Source organism: Danio rerio, chromosome 8 (assembly GCF_052040795.2).
Source record: "Danio rerio strain M-AB ecotype USA chromosome 8, GRCz13ab, whole genome shotgun sequence".
Lineage (NCBI taxonomy): Eukaryota > Metazoa > Chordata > Actinopteri > Cypriniformes > Danionidae > Danio > Danio rerio.
Window position 1 is genome coordinate 49566822 of NC_141028.1, and position 20874 is coordinate 49587695.

The 20874-nt window shown below is 35.8% G+C and overlaps 1 protein-coding gene across 4 annotated transcripts in view; it reads right to left on the reverse strand.

Moving 5' to 3' along the window:
• The window catches only part of adgrd1 (adhesion G protein-coupled receptor D1), a 113786-nt gene that overhangs the window by 59814 nt on the left and 33098 nt on the right, over positions 1–20874 (reverse strand). For all 4 annotated transcript variants that reach the window (XR_015498408.1, XM_087265303.1, XM_087265302.1 and 1 more), the window contains 3 exons: positions 19542–19649; positions 10559–10634; positions 6019–6160 (listed from right to left, as the gene is read on the reverse strand). Coding sequence is in view for 3 of the 4 variants with exons in the window: in XM_087265303.1 (XP_087121429.1) it covers positions 6019–6160; positions 10559–10634; positions 19542–19649 (326 nt within the window). In the remaining variant the exon portion in view is untranslated. The remainder of the gene's footprint in view (positions 1–6018; positions 6161–10558; positions 10635–19541; positions 19650–20874) is intronic.

Below are 20874 nucleotides of genomic sequence, written 5' to 3' on the forward strand. Positions count from 1 at the left end.
TATGGCAAATCCACAAGAGGGCACTGTCTACATTTTTGTTTATTTAAAATCTGTAACTTAAGGTACATTTTGTTTTGTTTCAGATAGATGTCATTCTTGAACGTGCTCATAAGAAGCTGGGGCTTTTCCCACGGATCATCTATCCTAACCCTTCCCCAAACCCAACCAATAGTGTTTTCAGAAGCAAGCGTAAAAGAAAAGACAAACTAAAACCAACTAAAACATATAGAGACAGAACTTAGCATAAAATTGTGTCAAAACAAATTACTGAGTTACAAGCTGCCATCAAAATGCCTGTAACAAATTTACAGCCTTAAACATTTGAAGATGAATCAGTATGACTCTTAATGAAAGCTGATTTTATTGTTTATAGACTATTATAATTTTGAAAAGAAACAAAGTCAATTGTTTTTCAGCCATAACATAATAAATTGATCAAACATAACAGTAATCTAACAGACTTGCATGCTGTTATATTTTAGATAAAAGCTTTTATTTAATAAAAAAAACCTGCAACAATATCACAAAAACATTAAAGTTCATGTAAAATCAACATTTATAATGTTTATTTTGCATATGCACATTGTTATTCTTTAGTTAGACAGGTAATCCATGAAAGTTAATCCACTGAAAAAAAAAAAAAACGCTTTGGTAATCTTCAGTCAAAGTCTGAGCATTTGCTACTATATTTAGAGTGACGCTGCTTCTCTGTTGACATTAGTTTGACAGATTCAGCTAAAATATTTTTAACCACACCCCCTCTTCCTGTTAGTTTTTTTACAAAGGAATGACGCGCTAAAAGAAAACCCCTCCCTCTACTGAATAATATTACGTTTAGGTTAAAAGTACAATCAGCATTCTCAAACAAAAGTCTTAGCAACTTTTTGTTCACAAGGACTTCAAACATCACAACTTCTAATTTTCATAAATTGTTTGATTGTTTTATTTTCATAAATTTGATTTGCTGGCGTGCCAAACAGAATTACAATTTCCTACAGTGTTTCCTCAGGTCTAGTCATTCAGAAAACTTTTGAATTGTCAATTTTAAAAACAAGTAGCTTTGCTAATCTAGTACATCTGAGAGACAGTAAATCAACACAATTATTGCTCTGATCACAGAGGAAATCTACTGTGAGAACTACTGACATCATCCAAAAACCACAGACAACATAAAAACTCTTCTCTAACATTTAACACTTGTTGAAGGATTTTACCTAACATAAACCAGAAACCATTATCTTAAACACAGCCCTTCATCACAGACATTGTGACAGATTATTGATCTAGTGATTCATGAAACAGAATGCCTCTGTTTCACACACAGGAAGCAAACTACTGTAATTAGCAAGACGATTAAAAGAACAGTTCATTCAATACTGAAAATGTTGTCATCATTAACTCCAATACCTTGCAAAAAACATGTTTGATATATTAGAATATATTTTGAAGAAAGCTGGAAACCTGTAATGATTGACTTCCATAGTTTTTGTTTTCCCAACAATGGAATTTAATGGTTACAGGTTTTTTTTTTGCTTTCTTCAAAACATCTTCTTTTAAATTTAGCAGAAAAAAGGGAAGTCATAAAGCTTTGGAACTACTTTAGGGTGAATAAATAGTGAGTAAATATTCATCTTTAAATTAACTATCCATTTATACTATGAACAAAGAGAATATAAATGCTAGGTGTCAATTTTCATAATGTGTGGTATGAACGGCGAAATTTTACAGAAATACCTGCACTTACTGTAGCATAATTATTGAACTGATTTGTCTTTGTGAATATATGAAGAGTTCAGATGCAAAACCCTCTAAATCTATCAGACCTCTTTTCTTGTAAATGAGCATTTTCTATCAGGCTCCTATAATTAGGTTCAGAAATGTTATTTTATATATAATGTAAAGGTCATTATCTAGTAAATAGAATCCCTTTTTTCCAAAAAAATGTCACTTTAGACAATTCTTTGGTTTTAAACAAGGTAAGTTTTCTTCTGCGTGAAAACCAGCTAAATCCACCAGTGCTTTTTATGCAAAAACCTCTAAATCCACATATTGGGACAAGACAGTGCAATTAGTTGAAAATCACTGAAGACACCATTAGAAATTATTTTACCAAACATAAAACACATTACACAAATCATCTAAAATTAACAGAAGAAAATGAATGAATGAAATCTGTCAAGTGCATAAATCAATAACATTAAAACTGACATTAACCTCATAGCATCCATGTGGGAATGACATTTTTACTTTGTCTTTCATGAAACACAGTTGCTGTTTAATGTATAGTAAGTTGGACTCATTCAAAGTAGCGTCACTGCGCAAAAAAAGTTATGAATGCATGCCTATACTTTCAACTGTACGGTGTGTTTTCTTTTCCTTATAATGCACAGAGTTTTGAGGTAAGGGACGTTTTCATTTGCCATTTACTGACAGTTGGACAGGCTCATCCAGTTCATCAAACTCCAAACTCCATCAAATCTTTTAAAATCTAAATCAATAGCAGAATAAAACAGTCTCCTCATGAAAGCCGGTGTATTACTTGATTTGATTTGCGCCTTCTGATTGGTTTGATTTGCTCCTTCTGATTGGTTCTCGAGATATAGCGGATTTTGCTGTCAAAGGCCGTTTAGAGGTTTTTGCCAACAAACTGTTATTTCTGAATACACTGGTGCTGCGATTTTGATCATTTGAAGCAAATCTATTTGTTGATGGTGTACTGCATGCCTAAAGCATTCGCTCAATGTCATTAGCTAATTTTTGGCGGAAGTGAAGTTTAGCGGCTTTTGCATCTGAACTATTTTGATGTATAAGCCGTTTCATTAAACATTTCTCTGGCTTTACTCTTTTAGCAGGTTCCTTTCATTTAGCATAATAGTTCTGGTACAAAGACACACACATTTCCATCAACAAACATCACTGAAATAAACATCTCTCACAAAACCCATAAAGAAGCCTTCAAAACAAATGCTAGTCTCTATAGTTACATGAAATACAGCAGGGTTTCCAATTGGACTGCTTTAAAAAGAACAATGAAAAAAGCAACAATGGTTTCCTTTGAGGGGATTAAACTGTGTACAAGCTTCTTGTTTATTCAATAAAACATCTCTGCTTGTTAAAGTTTAGCAGATCTTATGTAATAGTAAAGAGCATGGTGAGCTGTCAAATGTGGGTTAGCTGATGGATAACGTGCGTAATGTGCTGTGTGAAATCTAATGCTACGGTGAACTCCTCGCTGTTTTTTCATAGCAAATACCCTCCAAAAACATGCTGTATTGGTTAACCCGTCTACATGCCATCTGTATCCATTTCTGATGGGTTTCCCATGAAAATCTGGCAGACGGATGAATCCTCGAATGAGTTGTAGGATCTGCGCGCTCACACGCCAAATAAGCTCCTTGTTAAACCAAATCATCTTTCCCTCCTCAAAAGACCTCAAGGATTACAGTCCCAACGTTCAGAACCACTTTTCGTTTGGCGTACGTCTCTCTCGCTGTTTCAGAGCTGAGAAACGAGTGAGTGAGGGATGATGCAAACCCAAATGGATTTCCATGGTTAATCCTGGCAAGTCTGAACTCTGGGGTTCTTGTGTAACACGGCTCACCAAAAGACAAAACCACAAACACAGCAAGAAAAAAAAAAAGTGGTCTTTGAGCGTTTTCCTCCAGCATATTAAGAATGATTTCTGTTCAGTTTGAGACATATAAAAGGGGTGATTCTGGCTAGACAGAAGCCTTTAATCCCAAGTAGATTAATTGCAATTAAAAGATTAATCAGGCATTTGTTACATTTGTGTTGTCTCACACATTTTTATGTGATCAATTACTATTATCATCATTGTATCCTTTATTTTACCAGGAAATGCACATTGAGATTAAAAACCTCGGTCCCACTTTATATTAAGTGGCCTTAACTAATATGTACTTACATAGGAACTAATAGTTTGTTACAATGTACTTATTGTGTAAATATAACATGTATTTACTGTGTACTTATGCTTGATTAAATACATGTATGTATATATCTGTAATTAACTTTTGTAATTACATTTGTAAATACACTGTTGACCATCCCTTACACCTTAACCCACCCTTAAACCTACCCATGCCACCAAACCTGTCCATAACCCAACCTTTATCCCAACTCAAAAGCACCACAAGTGTTCTCAAATACATCATAAACACAGTAAGTACATTGTATTTATTTTTTTGATGTAAGTACATAGTAGTTAAGGACACTTAATACAAAGTGGGACCAAAATCTCTTTTACAAGAGCGCCTGGCCAAGATAAGGCAGCATATGGCAGTTCACATGGGTTTAACAAACAAACAAACAAACAAACAAACAAACAAACAAACAAACAAACAAACAAACAAACAAACAAACAAACAAACAAACAAACAAACAACGAGTAATATCATTCATTGACAAAGCAGACTATCCAACCCAAGTGTGTAATACACAAGGGATTGAGGGATTGCTTTATAGAGCAAAACATACCATCAGATTGCAGAATGGTTCACAAATATTCACTAAATAGCATGTGGTGACGATAAAAGGCACGTAATAGCCAAACAATGGAAGGAGCCCATATTGATCGATTTATGCTCACTAAATCACAGATGGAAAAAAATGTATAGCACGCAGCTTTTAGAATTAACACAGCATTATATTTGTATAACACAGCAAAAAGCTTCTGAACTGTTTAAAGCTTGGTCAAGTTGCAAACAGGACTACATGGTGATGTCTAAACCAGACACCTTGACCTGACTACAGTACAGACCTAGTGCAGTACATGGATGCATAGAGAATAAATCAACACAGCAAAAACCAAAACACATGCAAAGCCAAAACTTTATCCTGACATTGGGCTTTTTGAATCAATTTAGAGGCGCTGATTTTGACAACCACTGCTCGTTAACCGAATATTAACCGTTAATCGATCAGAATAATATTCAATTATCATTTATTTAACAAAAAAGAAATCAACGCATTTATTTTGTGTTTGATGCATTCATGTTGCAAAAAATATTAATTTATTTTAACATGTGAACAACAGCTAACAGAAAATATTAACAACAGAACATTGTAAATTCTTCACGCAGTTGAAGTGTTTTCAACAGCATAAAAAAACCTAACTAAAAAGTATAAAATATAGGCCTGCCATAAATATTTTTCAAAAAACACAAAACAATAAAATATTTTTTACAAAACAAAAACACTGACTGAATCCAACTAGAAATCAACTAGAAATACCTCAAACAAACCGCTCCATGAAAAATTAGCAGTTAATTAATGCTTCGCTATAATTCTTAAATCACAAACCTCGGTCAACATTTTTTAATATAAGTCACTATTTTAAAGTATGTCTCCAGATCTTTACCATAGTGTTTCTGTGCTTTTAGGTAAAGTTGAGTTCAGGTGAGGGAGTGCTTTAAAAAATAGCTAAACTGTCCTCAATTTAGTGTAGCCTGTGTCAAACTGTCACTGAACCACCAGTATATCAATATAGGCTTTGCTAAAAGGCTGTTTATCTTACCAGCAAAGAGGGACAATAATGATAGCCTACTAGAGATGTTAAAGGAAATTAATAATTAGATGTAAACTTAGCAACAACAGATCCTATCAATGTTGTAACATAGAATGCCCTTAAATTGTATAGCCTATGTAGGCTATACTGTAGTTGACACCAAACAATCAAGTTACTTTAATGAGATTGTGTCACCTGTCAAATGTAGGTCTGCTCTTTACAGAAGCTTTAACTTAAAATAGAAAAAACTTAAATAAGACCTAAAACATTAATGAGACAGTTATGACTATGTTAATAAGTATATTTCTACCGCCTATCAGCTTTTCATATTCTTTCCTCAGCAAATTTACTTTCTGCAAGGAGCTAAATGCTTTTTTGTCACTTTACTCAAGCAAACTAAATTATTGCTACATACATAAACACACAAGCACCAGCGCTCTTGACTAAATATCAGAATGAAGAAAATGATTGGAAGATTGACATTATCCTACCAGCTGATGTGTGAGGACGATCCTGATGAGTGGTTCAATGGACAGATTGAGTGACAGTGCAGGAGACGGTTCAACCTTCAGAGAAATGAGATGACTGGCCATCTGGATCTTATGATCTTTAAAATCCACTGCTTCATTGATCCTGCAGAAATGGACAGTCAGTTATAGGTTATACATTCATTCATTTTCTTCTCGTCTAAGTCACTTTATTAATCTGGGGTTGCCACAGAGGAATGAACCGCCAACTAATCCAGCATATGTTTTACATAGTGGATGCCCTTCCAGCTGCAACCCATCACTGGTAAACATCTATATACACTCATTCACACACATACACTACGTACATTTTAGCGCACCCAAGTCACCTATTTCACATGTCATTAGACTTGTGGGGGAAACCAGTGCACGGCTGATGTCCTGCAAAGTTTAGTTCCAACCCCAATCAGACACACCTGGGATGGCTTTCTAGGAACATTTATGCAGGTGTGTTGAGGCAAGTTGTAGCTAAAATCTGCTGGACACCGGCTCTCTAGGACCGAGTTTGAACACCACTGGGTTAGATGAATGGTGTGGTTTTTAGTGAACTTGCTGATAACAAAACTGATTCAATGGTGAGCAATTGGCTAAATGATATACTTAATGACTCACTCATTTTTCCTAACTAATAAAATAATAGTTGAATGACTTAATTGCTTATTTTCTTAAACGATTTAGTAACATGTTTAGTCATTAAATGAATCCATGATTTTAAATGAAAAACCCTAACTTGGGATTGAATGGCTCATTTGTTTCCTTGCTGAATGAATCAATGTGAATGAAAGAATAAGTTGAATGAATGATTCAGCAGTTTACGTATTTCACAGCTGAATGAATCAATGTTTTAAATAAATGACCAACAATTTTCTTCTTTTAAACTCAGACAAAGTAGAATTGTTACTTGTTGGGCCTAAATCCTATACACAGCAGATCTTACAACTAGACCTACAATTAGAGGGATCAGGCCCGTGCAGAGACCGTACAAAGGGCATGATGTCGCGCGCGTTCTGATCAGCTGTGTTGTCGAGCGCGAACTGTAATGCGGTTGGGGGTGGGGTGGGGTGGAGGGGGGGTGGTTGAGCGCACGTACTCAAGATTGGAGTTGTCGCGTGCCTACTGAAGGGCGTACAGAGGGTGTGTTGAGTCGCGGGGGCACTTTTGATCATTTTGGGAGGGCACTTTATATCCAAGACTAAAAAGGGCACAGGTTGAGCCCTATGTGTGCACGTGCCTGAGAGGGATACAAAGTTAGCGTTAGCTCTACTGTAAAAGATCTGGGTGTCATTAGACAGCAATTTAACTTTTGAAAATCATATATCCCATGTCACAAAAACTGCCTTCTTTCATCCTCTATTAACAAACTTCAGCTAGTAGAAAATTCAGCAGCCAGAGTTCTTACCAGGTCTAGAAAATATGATCATATCACCCCAATTTTTTCCTCCTTACACTGGCTGGCTGTTAAGTTTCGTATTGAAATTAAAATATTACTTTTCACCTATAAAGCTCTAAATAATCTAGCTCCTGTTTATCCAACCAACCTTCTGTCTCTCTACAATCCAACCTGCTCTTTAAGATCTCAAAACTCAGGGCTTCTGGTAGTACCTAGAATAGCAAAGTCGAGTAAAGGAGGTCGAGCCTTCTCATTTATGGCTCCTAAACTCTGGAATAGCCTTCCTGACAATGTCCGAGGCTCTGAAACACTCTCACAGTTTAAAACTAGATTAAAGACCTATCTTTTTAGCAAAGCATACACTCAGTGCATCACTTAGCGGTATGATACATGAATATGCTCCATGCAGATTTTTGCTTATGGTTTATATGCACTAAGAACAGCAGCTACGCTAATTATTTTCTTTATTATCTATTTCCACCTGAACTATGCAGCGCCACTGATCTGATCCAAGACCAGCGACAACATGATCCCAAGATTTCCATAATCCTGGACCAGGCCGTCTCCTGAGCAGCTGCAGAGGTGGTCATAAAGGAGTGGAGAGCATGAGACTGATTCCTGTGACGCTCCAGGGACTGACGAGTCTTCGTTGAGGTCCAGCATTCTCCAGCCTCCGGCGCCTAGGCTGCAGCTCTGCACAAGACGTTTGGCCATAGGAGAAATGGTCGTGCCCAACTGAGTCTGGTTTCTCTCGAGGTTTTTTATTTCTTCACTTTGGCCAAATGGTAAAGTTTTTTTCTTGCCGCTGTCGCCACTGGCTTGCATAGTTCGGGATCTGTAGAGCTACGCGTCGATGGATTTGCTCTTTAGTGTTTGGACTCTTGTGATTTTTAAACCACACTGAACTGAGCTAAACTGAACTGAACTTAAACACTGAAAACTGGACAGACACTGTTTCAATTTACTATAATATTCTATGTGAATGTGCTATGACACAATTTACATTGTAAAAGCGCTATACAAATAAAGATGAATTGAATTGAATTAAATTTGTTAAACAAATGTTAAATGATTCTTTTAATGTTTTCTTCCGAAATAAATCAGTGTTTTTGAATGAATCAATTTGCTTACGGACTTATACAATGACTCGTTAAGTTATTTTCTCCCACATAAATCAGTGTTTTTGAATAACTTGGTTGAAAGTTTTCAGTGACTCACTGTCTTATTTCCAAAATGAGAATTAATATTTCAAAATACAGGATTTAAATTATTAATTTAATGATTCATTTATTTGTTTCTTTGCTGGATGTATCAGTATTGATTAATGTAGCAACTCTTTTTTTGTCCCCTTTGTTGAATGAATTAGTGTTTTTTAAAAGAATCAGATTAATGATTCATGGGCTGCATGATGATGCAGTGGGTAGCACGTTCACCTCACAGCAGGAAGGTCGCTGGTTCAAGCCTCAGCTGGGTCAGTTGGCATTTCTGTGTGGAGTTTACATGTTCTCCCCGTGATCACGAGGGTTTTCTCCGGGTGCTCTGGTCTCCCCCACAGTCCAAAGACATGCGGTACAGATGAATTTGGTAGGCTAAATTTTCCATAGTGTATGTGTGTGAATGAGTGTGTATGGATGTTTCCCAGTGATAGGTTGCAGCTGGAAGGCCATCTGCTTCGTAAAACATATGATGGGTAAGTTGACAGTTGATTTCGTTGTGGCGACCCCAGATTAATAAAGGGACTAAGCCAAAAAGAAAATGAATGAATGAATAATGAATCATTTAGTGACTCACTCGCTCACTTCCTTCCATGCTGAATGAATTAGTGTTTTTGAAATAATATTTAAAATAATTTGAATTAATCACTTGTTTCCTTTTTTAAAAAAATAAATAAATTTGCTGAATGAATGATTACTGTATAGTCTTTTTGAACAAACTGTCTTAAAAAAAATATATTTATTTTTTTTGTCAAACAAATATTTTCATAAATCACATGGGATCACTAACTAGCATACTACATATACTACTTAAACTATTTTTGGCAAATCTTTCTTTGTAGAACTATGTTAGGATGTGTTTCTGAATTCAACATCTTTCTTGTTGCCTTGCTGATTTTGAACAAGTGAATCACAGAATCACTTACGAAGACAATGCAAAACTGCTAAAGAATGCACAGACAGCGTGTTGTGATCTTAATAAATAACTGACAGTGGATATAACATTTGTGCGTTTGTGACTAAATCTTTACATATCACATATCTGGGTTCTCATAAATATTTAAATGTTAACAAGCTCTCTCAGCTTTGTTGGTCAGTTCAGTTACATAAAATGAGGTCAGCTGAGTTCCAGAGCTGTGCTAAAATAAATAACTCGACTTCAGTGCTGATCATGGCTGTGTTAAGATGGAAAGCAAGTGTTATCAGCCGTCTTAATGACTGGGAGTATCAGACCCAGAGGCCCACATGAGAGAGAACCACAGTGATAAATCATGCCCACAAGAACAGCATGTACAGGAAACACGCACACACACATATACGCACACACACTTATATTATGAGAACTTTCCATTCACAGAAAACCTGTGGCAAATTTGTAATATCTAAAAACCCAGTTAAATATGATTTTAAGTGTTCTGAATTATGAGAACACAAATATGTCCTTGTAAACCACCTTACAGTTTGTAAGGTGCCTCTTTTCTCCATAAAATTATACACACAAATCCAAGATTGCAGACACAAACTGCAAAATGACTCACATCTCTTGCAAAATAAACACAATAGCAATAATTGAATCCAAACTATTTATTTATTAGATTTATTATAATTATTTCATTACATTTTTTTTAAAAGAAAAGCTAGTCATTTCTTGTTAGATTTTTGTGTTTTGGACATTGTGTGCAGTGTTTTGTGTGTAGCTTATGGTTTTGGAGATTTTGTGTAGTTTTGCATTTTGAGTGAAAGGTTATCGAAATCATTTGACAAGAAAAGATTTTGTGTGTAAGCAGTTGAAAAAACTGTAATAGAGTTCAACTAGACAATACCCATGTCCTTATACAGTTTTGTCCTAATAAAACCTATTAAACAAACACACACACACACACACATACACTTTCTTTACCTTGTTTGTAGAGGGCTGATTTTTTTGTAGTAGTTGTGCATTTTGTGGTAGAAAAGTCCCACAATGGTGGTCTGAGCTGCAGAACGAAACAGATGCACAAGTATTAATATCAGATCACACAGATGTATGTGTGTTGAAGAATGTGTTGGGCTGCTGCTGAAATGCACAGAGAGGATCGACTCATTATCACAGACACTGCATGCGCTCCTCTCACTGCAGCTCTAATGGGAAAGATGTGTGTTCGCACACACGCGAAAAGAGTGCCAGAAGGGACCACCACGTGTGCGCAGGGGAGACATGTTACACTCAACTGCAAAAATATTTCAGCCATTAAAAGATAAATACACAGGGCCATTTCCCATTGCATTCAAAAGCAACTCCAGTATTCACATGCAAACACAATGCTTTTGACCTTGGCATATAATGTTGATAACTGGACCACAAAACAAGAAAGTAACATTTTAAAATTGACTTACACAAATAACTGCAGAAATATTACACATTATGACTGTGGTTGTTTTGCATGATTTAATCATGGAAAGTTATAGGCACGTTGGGGTTGATGGTTCTAGTTGGCACCTAATAGTATCTCTGGGGGGCCCAAAATGGCATTGGTCCTTAAAATTGTCCTAATTTTACCCACCTAGCGGTGCCCCTGTTAAAGTACATAGTACTACCATATATATATATATATTTATATATATATTTATTTATTTATTTATTTATTTATTTATATATTTATACAAAATTTCTGTCTGGTTCTTGAATCTGCGATAATTTGCCAGTAACATAACACAAAGGCCTCTTCACCTCTGTGTTTTAGTCTGCCCACATACATTTTATTTTGCCACGGATGTTTGAGTGTCTTTTTCTTTTCCTTTTGCCTACTCATTGTCGTTGACTGGCATGTATATTGTCGACAGCATTTGGGTAAAATGCATAAAGGCCAATAGAAACAATAGAATCCTTTTTTAATTCTTTAAAGTCTCCGGCTAAACACTGGGACACCTGGCACCCGTCACAATACCGACAGCAACAGAGAAATACTGTAGACTGTAATAGACTGTAGGAAGACATCTCTGCAGACGCATGGCATTTCATGTCACTTTCAGCCTTATAATCTTAAAATGGGATCAAAATCAGCTGTTTTGTCATCACTAGACATTACGCTGTAGAGAATCATTTAAACACTAGCTCTAAAGTGATGTTGATGAATTAGTAATGGCTTCTGCTGTTCTGACGTCAGCTGCAGATGTGAATGAATGGCGGAGGAAAGTAGTTCCTAATATAAAATGGTTTTAAACTCTCCGTGTTTGATATTATATTTTATGTACATGATTGTGTCGTCGAACTGTTGTATAAATGCAATATCACACGGATAGCAGTGTGATATGGCTGTATATCAGCACTGGTGGGACGCTAAGGCACTCGGCCTGCGACCTCATGCCAAGGCACGCCTCCCACCAGTGCTGATATACAGCCATATCACACTGCTATCCGTGTGATATTGCTCATATATATATATATATATATATATATATATATATATATATATATATATATATATATATATATATATATATATATATATATATATACATACACATAGATATATGAAGTTTATTTATATTTAAAGAGTTTACGGAGAATGGTCCGAAAAAGAGAAAATATCCAGTGAGTGGCAGTTCTGTGGGTACAAATGTCTTGTTGATACCAGAGGTCAGAGGAGAATGGCCAGATATCCAGCTGATAGAAAGGCAACAATAACTTAAATGACCACTCGCTACAACCGAGGTCTGCAGAAAAGCATCTCTGAACGCACAACAGCAGACTGGGCTACTGCAGCAGAAGACCACACCGGGTGCCACTCCTGTCAGCTAAGAACAGGAAACCGAGTCTACAATTTGCACAGGCTCACAAAAATTGGACAATAGAAGATTGGAAAAATGTTGCCTGGTCTGATGAGTCTCGATTTCTGCTGCAACATTCGGATTGTAAGGTCAGAATTTGGCATCACCATCATGAAAGCATGGATCCATCCTGCCTTGTTTCAACAGTTCAGGCTGGTGGTGGTGCTGTAATAGTGTGGGGGATATTTTCTTGGCACACTTTGGGTCCATTAGTACCACTTGAGCATTGTGTCAACACCACAGCCTACTTGAGTTTTGTTGCTGACCATGTCCATCCTTTCATGACCACAGTGAATCCATCTTTTGATGGCTACTTCCAACAGGATAAGGGTGTACCAAAATAAAGTGATCGGTGAGTGTATAAACACACACACACACACACACACACACACACACACACACACACACACACACACACACACACACACACACACACACACACAATTTAAAAAAATATTCTCAATGTTTTAATTGCTGTTTTTAAAACATATTAAAAGTATTTTTCTTAATTTATTGTGTATTTTCAACTTTTAATTAAATTCAAGCTTCAAGCTTTTTTGTACATTTTTTTAGCTTTTTCTGACTATTTCTATTATTAGTTGAATTTTTTGTCATATTTCATTAACTATTTAAAGGAGTTACCAAAAGTAGCATTTATTTGTACTATTTTTACTTCTAATATTTGTATTGTACATATTTTTTTTCTATTACAAAAAACAACATTCTTAATAGTTTTGAAGTCAACAATAACTATCAAAACAAAGCGAAAAATAAATTAACAGTTATATTTTAGTCTCTTTTTAATTGAACTGCTTATTAAAAACACCACAATGATGCTTGTTTGTGTTTCTGTTACTGCGAATCATGCCGAAGAGGGTTATTAGCACTACTTATTACAGCTTTACAGGTGTTAATGGCCAAATAAGCAACATCAATGTGTCTCTGCTAACTCCTCACAAGTGAGCTCTGGGCCAAAGCCTTGCAAACCAAGAAGTAAAATCTCATACAAATGTTTTTATTAAGACTAAAAGAAACTTGGCCGAGCAGAGACATGCAGCAGTTGAATGTGCTCCTTCTCTCACTCTTTTTAATTGCCGTATAAAAGCTCTGCCTGGTTCTGTTAATGAAGAGTACCATATGCCTCGCTGTACAGGAAAAGCAGTTCAGTGGCACATGAATGCCAGTGCTAGCGTTTATGTGCCATTTCTGATATTAGAGCTTTAATAGAAACTTTTAAACTCTTTATAATGAACAGAAGAGGGCTCAGGCCAGAGGAGCTGAGGGGAACTGACCCCGAAACTGTGTCAAACAAACAAAACATTTAATGCTCTCATAATTACTGATGCCACATGGGAAACTGCAACTCACTCCTCATCCTGTATTTGTACATTTTAAAAGGAACAGTCCACTTATTTTAGAAATAGGCTTTTTTTTTCGGGGGAATTTTTTTTAAATCTATTCAGTTGATTACTGCCAGAGCACTTTTAGCTTGCTTAGCATAAATCATTGAATTGGATTAGACCATTAGCAACTTGGGGTCTGGCGGGAGCACTTTTAGCTTAGCTACGCATAGATCATTGAATTGGATAAAACCATTAACATCTTACAGATATAAATCTAAGTAGAGTTTTGATCATTTTCCTATTTGAAGCTCGACTCTTTTGGTTACATCATGCACTAAGATCGAAATGTCTAGGAACTATACTCTCATTTTAGCATAATAATCAAGGAACTTTGCGCTGTGTAATATCTTTGTGACTGCTGCAGCCATGCTGTAGAAATTCAGGGTTTCACACAGTTACTTCATGTTGTCCAAACACAAAGCAATAAAGTCAACACATTTAAATGGATTTATGGTAAAATAATTAAGTACCACCCAAATAAAACGGAAGAATTGTGTTGATTCAGCTAATTTTAAATAAGTAGTTTGAACAGATGTGGAGGCACGGTGGCTCAGTGGTTAGCACTGTCGCCTCACAGCAAGAAGGTTGCTGGTTCGAGTCCCAGCTGGGTCAGGTGGCATTTCTGAGAGTTTGCATGTTCTAACGTGGGTTTCTTTTGGGTGCTCCGGTTATCTCTACAGTCCAAAGACATGCGGTTATAGGTAAATTGGTGTGCATCAGTAGTGTATGAGTGGTTGTGTGAATGAGAGTGTATGGGTGTTTCCGGGTAGTAGGTTGAGGCTGGAAGGGTATCCGCTCCATAAAACATGCCGGTTCAGTACGCTATGGCGGCCACCTCATAAATAAGGGACTAAGCTGAAGGAAAATGAATGAATGAATACACTGCAAAAAAATCCAACTTGAAAAAACTTTAAATTACTTGCTTTTTTGTTGGTTTAACAAAAATCTAACAAAATTCTAATGGAAATTCAAATGCCTAAAATTCAAACTTTCCAACTACTGTATTTAGCTTTTGTACTTCAGTAAAGTATTTCAGGAAATTTTTATTTTTTTATTTTTTTTGTGGTGGTAAGAGTTACTATCATTATTGATGCTCCTGTTTTGGAGGTTTCCTGTAAAAATAACTAACGGGATAGTGTACACAATGCTGTCACAATCACCAGCGATCAAACCTGTGTAGATTGCTCGAGAACTACACACAAACACTTTAATGAACTACATTTCCCATCATGCACCTCACACACACCCGTTTCTGGTTCCTCCTGACTACACACACAGCTGCAAGCTCATGATGGACTGATGACTAGGACTATAAAGACACCTCATTTACACAGACTCTTTGCTGAGTTTTGTTTTCCCTGTGAAGCATTACGAAGTGATTTTCCCTGTTCGTCCTGCCATGTCCTGCCATTCTTAGTACCAATTTCCAAGAGTTTTTGTTTGTTCACTCAACTTCAGACATTTTAGGTCAGTGCAACGGATGTTTTCAATAGTTGAGTACATGAGAAAAATAAAAGGAAATAAGGATTAAATATTTTTGTTCACTCAACTTAACACTTAAAAAGTTTTGTCAGAGTAGTTCATAGTTAATAATCTTAATTAACCCAACTAAATGTTTTTGTATTACTGACAAATAATTCAGGTCAGTGCAGCTGATGTCTTCAAAAGATGAGTGAACAAGAAAAAATGAAAGTAGTGATGGGAAGTTCGGATCATTTTACTGACTGAGTCTCGTTCATCGAGATGAACGAATCTTTTTTCGAGTCATTTCGTTCATTTGGTTCAATTTGCCAAAATATTATTAAAATGTTATGAATTGCTTCCAAACACATCTACTAGCCCAAAAGGTTGATCACACGACAAATAAGTCATAAATAGAATATTATAAGAAGGAGAAAATAATAATTCAATGTTTACCGGCTCTTTTGTCTATGAAGGTATTGTTGTCTCTTTGCTCAGCTCACCTCTTCATGTCTTCAAATGTCAGTGGTTCATTCACGTTATACTGACAGTCACATATAATCTTAATCAATGCACAGTCTAAGCCGATAGGAGCCATGATCGTTCGTTCATCACATGACAGAATGACTCAAACGCGAGGACTCGAGAGATGACAGTTCAATTCTTTTTCCGGCTCTAAACGCGTATGATTGGCTTCTGCCAATGTGATAAAGACTTGAAATTAACAATACTACCTGCACAAATGTGTGCACGCGCGGATGAACGAATCACTCCCTGAGAGGACTCGTAGTTCCCGAGTCATATTGAAGATTCGTTCAAAATGAACGAATCGTTCATGAACGACCCATCACTAAATGAAAGGAAATAAGGATTATGTTTTTATTGTTGCTGAACTGCCTGAATTTTTTAAAGTGTAGTTTGAACAAGCAGAACATTTTTTTTTTTGAGTGTTTGGAAGTGGAGTTGCTGGACACTTTTTTTTTACAAGATGCTAAGGGTCTAATTAGATTCAATGATCTTTGCTAAGCTAAGCTAAAAGTGCTCCCAACAGCACTGAAGATTGGCTGAATGGATTCCAAAAAGTTAAAAAGTATGAGACAATGTTTAAAACATTTTAACTCTACAGTTTAAAATAAAAGCTTAATTTAAAAAAGTTAATTAATTTATTTGCCCCCCACGAATCTCTGCTCTAAATGGCTCCAAATGATATAAGGCTTTCTCTTGAAGGCAACCGTGAGATTGGTAGTTTTCATCAGAGAGCAGCAGGAAGTCATCAGAGTTGATTGCATTGTCCTTTTCAGCCATAAACAACAAATAAACAGACAACAAACACACGTCTTTCATCCTGCTGAAAACAATGTGTCCTTTCAGCTGAAAGCTCGGTGATGTGTGTGCACACATTTACTAAAAATCGGGGGTTGAATTGGGTAGGAATGATTCATAACAACATCATTCTATTCAAGGAAGAAGAGAAAACATGATTGGCAGTTTGTTTAGAAGTCCATTGCCATTCAAACCTTGATGTTTCAGTCCGTTCCATTAGACACATTACGGATAAACTGCAGATTAGCAAGTGGAAAAGCATTGACATTGGTTACATGATTTATTCCATTAGTGGCTGATCATAGCATACTGTAGTTGACACGGGGCGTCCTGCACTCTGCTGCAGTGAAATCACTCAATTGAATCATGTGGACCCTCTCTTGTAATAAAGATTTAATAACATAAAGCTGCAGGATCAGGACGTGAATCCACAACAGATCTTAGGGCTTGTTTGTGTTTGAGACAAAAGGTCAGAAATTACATCACGTCATACTGCAGTTAAAGTCCGAGTTTACTTCTTTTCTTATGTTCACTCTATCTCACTTCCAGCTGCATCCACACAGCTTTCAAAGTGTACTCAACCTCTGATGAGCACATTTGGACTAACTCAACACATGCACAGTACAAGTGAGAGATCTCATTCTATTTAATTCATACACATCAACACTGATAGCAAAAATTACATCACGAAGACAAAGGCTGAAGTATACTTTAAGCCACACGTGTCACTCCGTGGGCGAAATTCAGCCCATTGCAAGAGTACATGATTCACTCCAAATATATATTTAAGTAGTCGTGCAAGTAGATTACATGAAATGGGTGGCACGGATGATGAGGAACGGGTGACGAATTTGCCGCAAACATGTGAAATTGTCTTTAAAAACATGTTTAAGATAATCAAGAGGAAAATTCAAAAGAGCGAGTAATCGAGTGCGAGTGCCCCAGTGCTTTGTTGGGAACCCAGAATTGTAATAAAATTATATGTGGCCTGATGTTTATTGAATATAAACTACACTTTCATGTACAGTTGAAGTCAGAATTATTAGCCCCCCTGTTTATTTTTTTTCCTTATCTTTTGTTTAACATAGAGTATTTTTAATACATTTCTAAACATAATAGTTTTAATTACTTATTTCTAATAACTGATTTACTTTATCTTTGCCATGATGACAGTATACTATTTTACTAGATATTTTAAGACACTTCTATACAGCTTAAAGTGACATTTAAAGGCTTAACTAGGTTAATTAGGTTAACTAGGCAGGTTAGGGTAATTAGGCAAGTTCTTGTAGAACGATGGTTTGTTCCGTAGACTGTTGAAAAAAATATAGCTTAAAGGGGCTAATAATATTGACCTTAAAATGATGTTTAAAAAATTTAAAACTGCTTTTATTCTAGCCAAAATAAAACAAATAAGACTTTCTCCAGAAGAAAAATATTATCAGACATAATGTGAAAATGTCTATACTCTCTTAAACATCATTTGGGAAATATTATTAAAAATAAAAAATTTAAGGGGGGCTAATAATTCTGATTTCAACTGTATGTTTGTTTTGTAACACAGCTCTAAATTATTTGTTTCAGAATTTTGTAAGAAGCTAATGGCTTGTGTCCGATGGTATTCATTATTTACTTTTATGAAGTAATGTGGGTTTCTTTACAAGATAAAATATACTACGTAAATAAAAATATAGTCTTAATATTAAATGTTAGAACCCTAATTACTATATAAAAAATAAAATCTGAGAAATACATTAGACTGGATACTATCCATCAATGTTTTAAGTAGCTAAAATATAGAAAATATATATGAATATATATGTTTATTCAGCTGATTCGAGTGTTATCACTCGATTGAATGGTTGTTTTCAGTGGTTATCAGCTGATAGATATGGGCCAGTAGGGGTCTTCTCCGCCTACTGGTAGGCTCAGAAAGCTCAGAAGGCTATTATCATCCATCTACATTGCTAATCAGCTATAGATCATATACGGCTGCGGCTGGAAGTTAACATGACATATTTATATTTTTTAATCAATTTCCCATTAATTGTTTTTTTATTAACATCTACTCCTACCCCAACCCTGAACCCAACCGCCACAGTATTGTAAAAACAGATCAAGATCTGGAGTCTTTTCTATTAGTATAGCTGATTAACCATGTGGATAGATGATAACAGCCTTTTAAACCTACCAGTAGGCACAGAAGGCCCCTACTTGCCCATATCTATCAGCTGATAACCACTGATAACTCCATTTAATCTAGTGATAACATTCAAATCAGCTGAATAAACGTATATATTCATATATATTTCCTATATTTTAGCTACCTAAAACCTTGATGGATAGTATCCATTCTAATATATTTCTCAGATTTAATTTTTTAATATAGTAATTAAGGTTCTAACATATAATATTAAGACTATATTTTTAATTACGTGGTGGTTTATTACAAAATATTGAAATGCTTCATGACTGTTGTGTACTGCATATACTTTACAATCATAATAATTGTAATGTAGATTTTCTGCATGAATTCTGCAATTGTATTTGTTTATTTTAAATATATATTGAATGGATTTTACAAATGTCTGTCGGCAAAAGTTTATCAATTATTTAAAAAAAATACAATTTCTTACAAAGAAATCGATATGCTTCCTGTACTGTTGCATACATAAACACAACAGAAATGTTTAAACAGAAATCAAATGCAATATGTGGAGAGTTGAATGCAATGAGCTGACATTTATTTTAGTTTTTACTTGAATCACAAAAACAACTATAGATTTAGTTCAATTTCAGTGCAGGCAGATTTTTGCTTCTTTTTTTAAATTTGTTCATTTTGTTGGTATGTTGCCTTAATTATTGTATTATTACTGTTATACTCACACTGCATTGTCAGAGCTTCCCCTGGTACTGAGATGTAACTCTTCCCTTGTGTGGGAAACCGGTAGTTGGCCAGATTGTGGTTCTGTGGGATCTTCATCAGAGAGTAATCTGGAGGGAAAAAGACTTTGTCACTACAGCATTTCCTAGAACATCAAAGGAATCAGCACTTAGATGGAGTAGTGACTGTGAACAGAAACTGTACATTTCTCCATCTTAAAGGCATCTGATTTCAAAATCTCATATGTTTAAGTCACATCTATGTTTTTCAAAACATGCTCTGTGACAAGCAACTATACACACAAGCTTTCTGCAGTTGTTTGTAATTTGCTACTTATTTTGATGACAGATTGTTTACATGTCTTAAATAATTTCAGGTCAACTTAAACAATTCAACTTGACTGAAAAAGAAAATCGTGTAAGCTTCATTCCATTGTTTTAATCTAATATTGATTGCAGCAGGTTACCTACAGTAGTTACCTAACTGGGTACTATTTTCAGGTGCTGCGTAATATTTTACGATTATTTCATGCAGCCACCATTTTAAAACACGAAAGTAAGGCTGCTGTGGGAAGAAATTGTAAACATTGCAGCAACATGCTGTGGACTACAAACCTCCAGCTGTTGCCACGATTTCAAAATGCAGATATGATGTAAACATCACTTTAATATCATTCAGTTAAGTTTAATTTACACAATTAAAAGCAGATTAGGCATCAAACAAAACCATAATCTCTTAAAGAGTATCCTCCTAGGCTTCAGTTCATGGCACCAGGTAAATATCGTGCATGGGGGCTTCCCTGCTTCAACCTATGTAACCCGGGGAGCAATAAATGATGGAGTCCTCTCTAGCACACCCTCGTCTTGTCTGAAACAGTGTTTTCCCAGTCCTGAAGTTTTAAAAAGTCCATTTCCCGCTAGCATTTAAGCGTCGAGTGAGTTCTTAAACACAGCTTATTTGCCAAAGTTTTCACCAGTGCTCAACAAAAATGAGTGTATTTGGCCGTGAAGGCCATCAGTTCACTGCTCTTCACAGAGTACAAACACAGATACACGGACACTGGGGTGTTTAAAGCTGCGAAGTTCCATCGATTGCTTGTCTGTGTTTACGATTGGTAAACATCGGTTAAGTGCGATGAACTGATGACCTTCACGGCCAATTACAGTCATTTCTGTTGAGCACTGGTGAATACTAGCAAATCAGCGCTGTAGCATTCAACAGGACTTAAATGTTAGTGGGCAAATTGCCGTTTTTTTTATTTCAGTACTGAAATTCAGTATCATGACGGGTCTAACAGAGAAAGAATCAGTTCATTAACTTGAGTTTGATAAATTC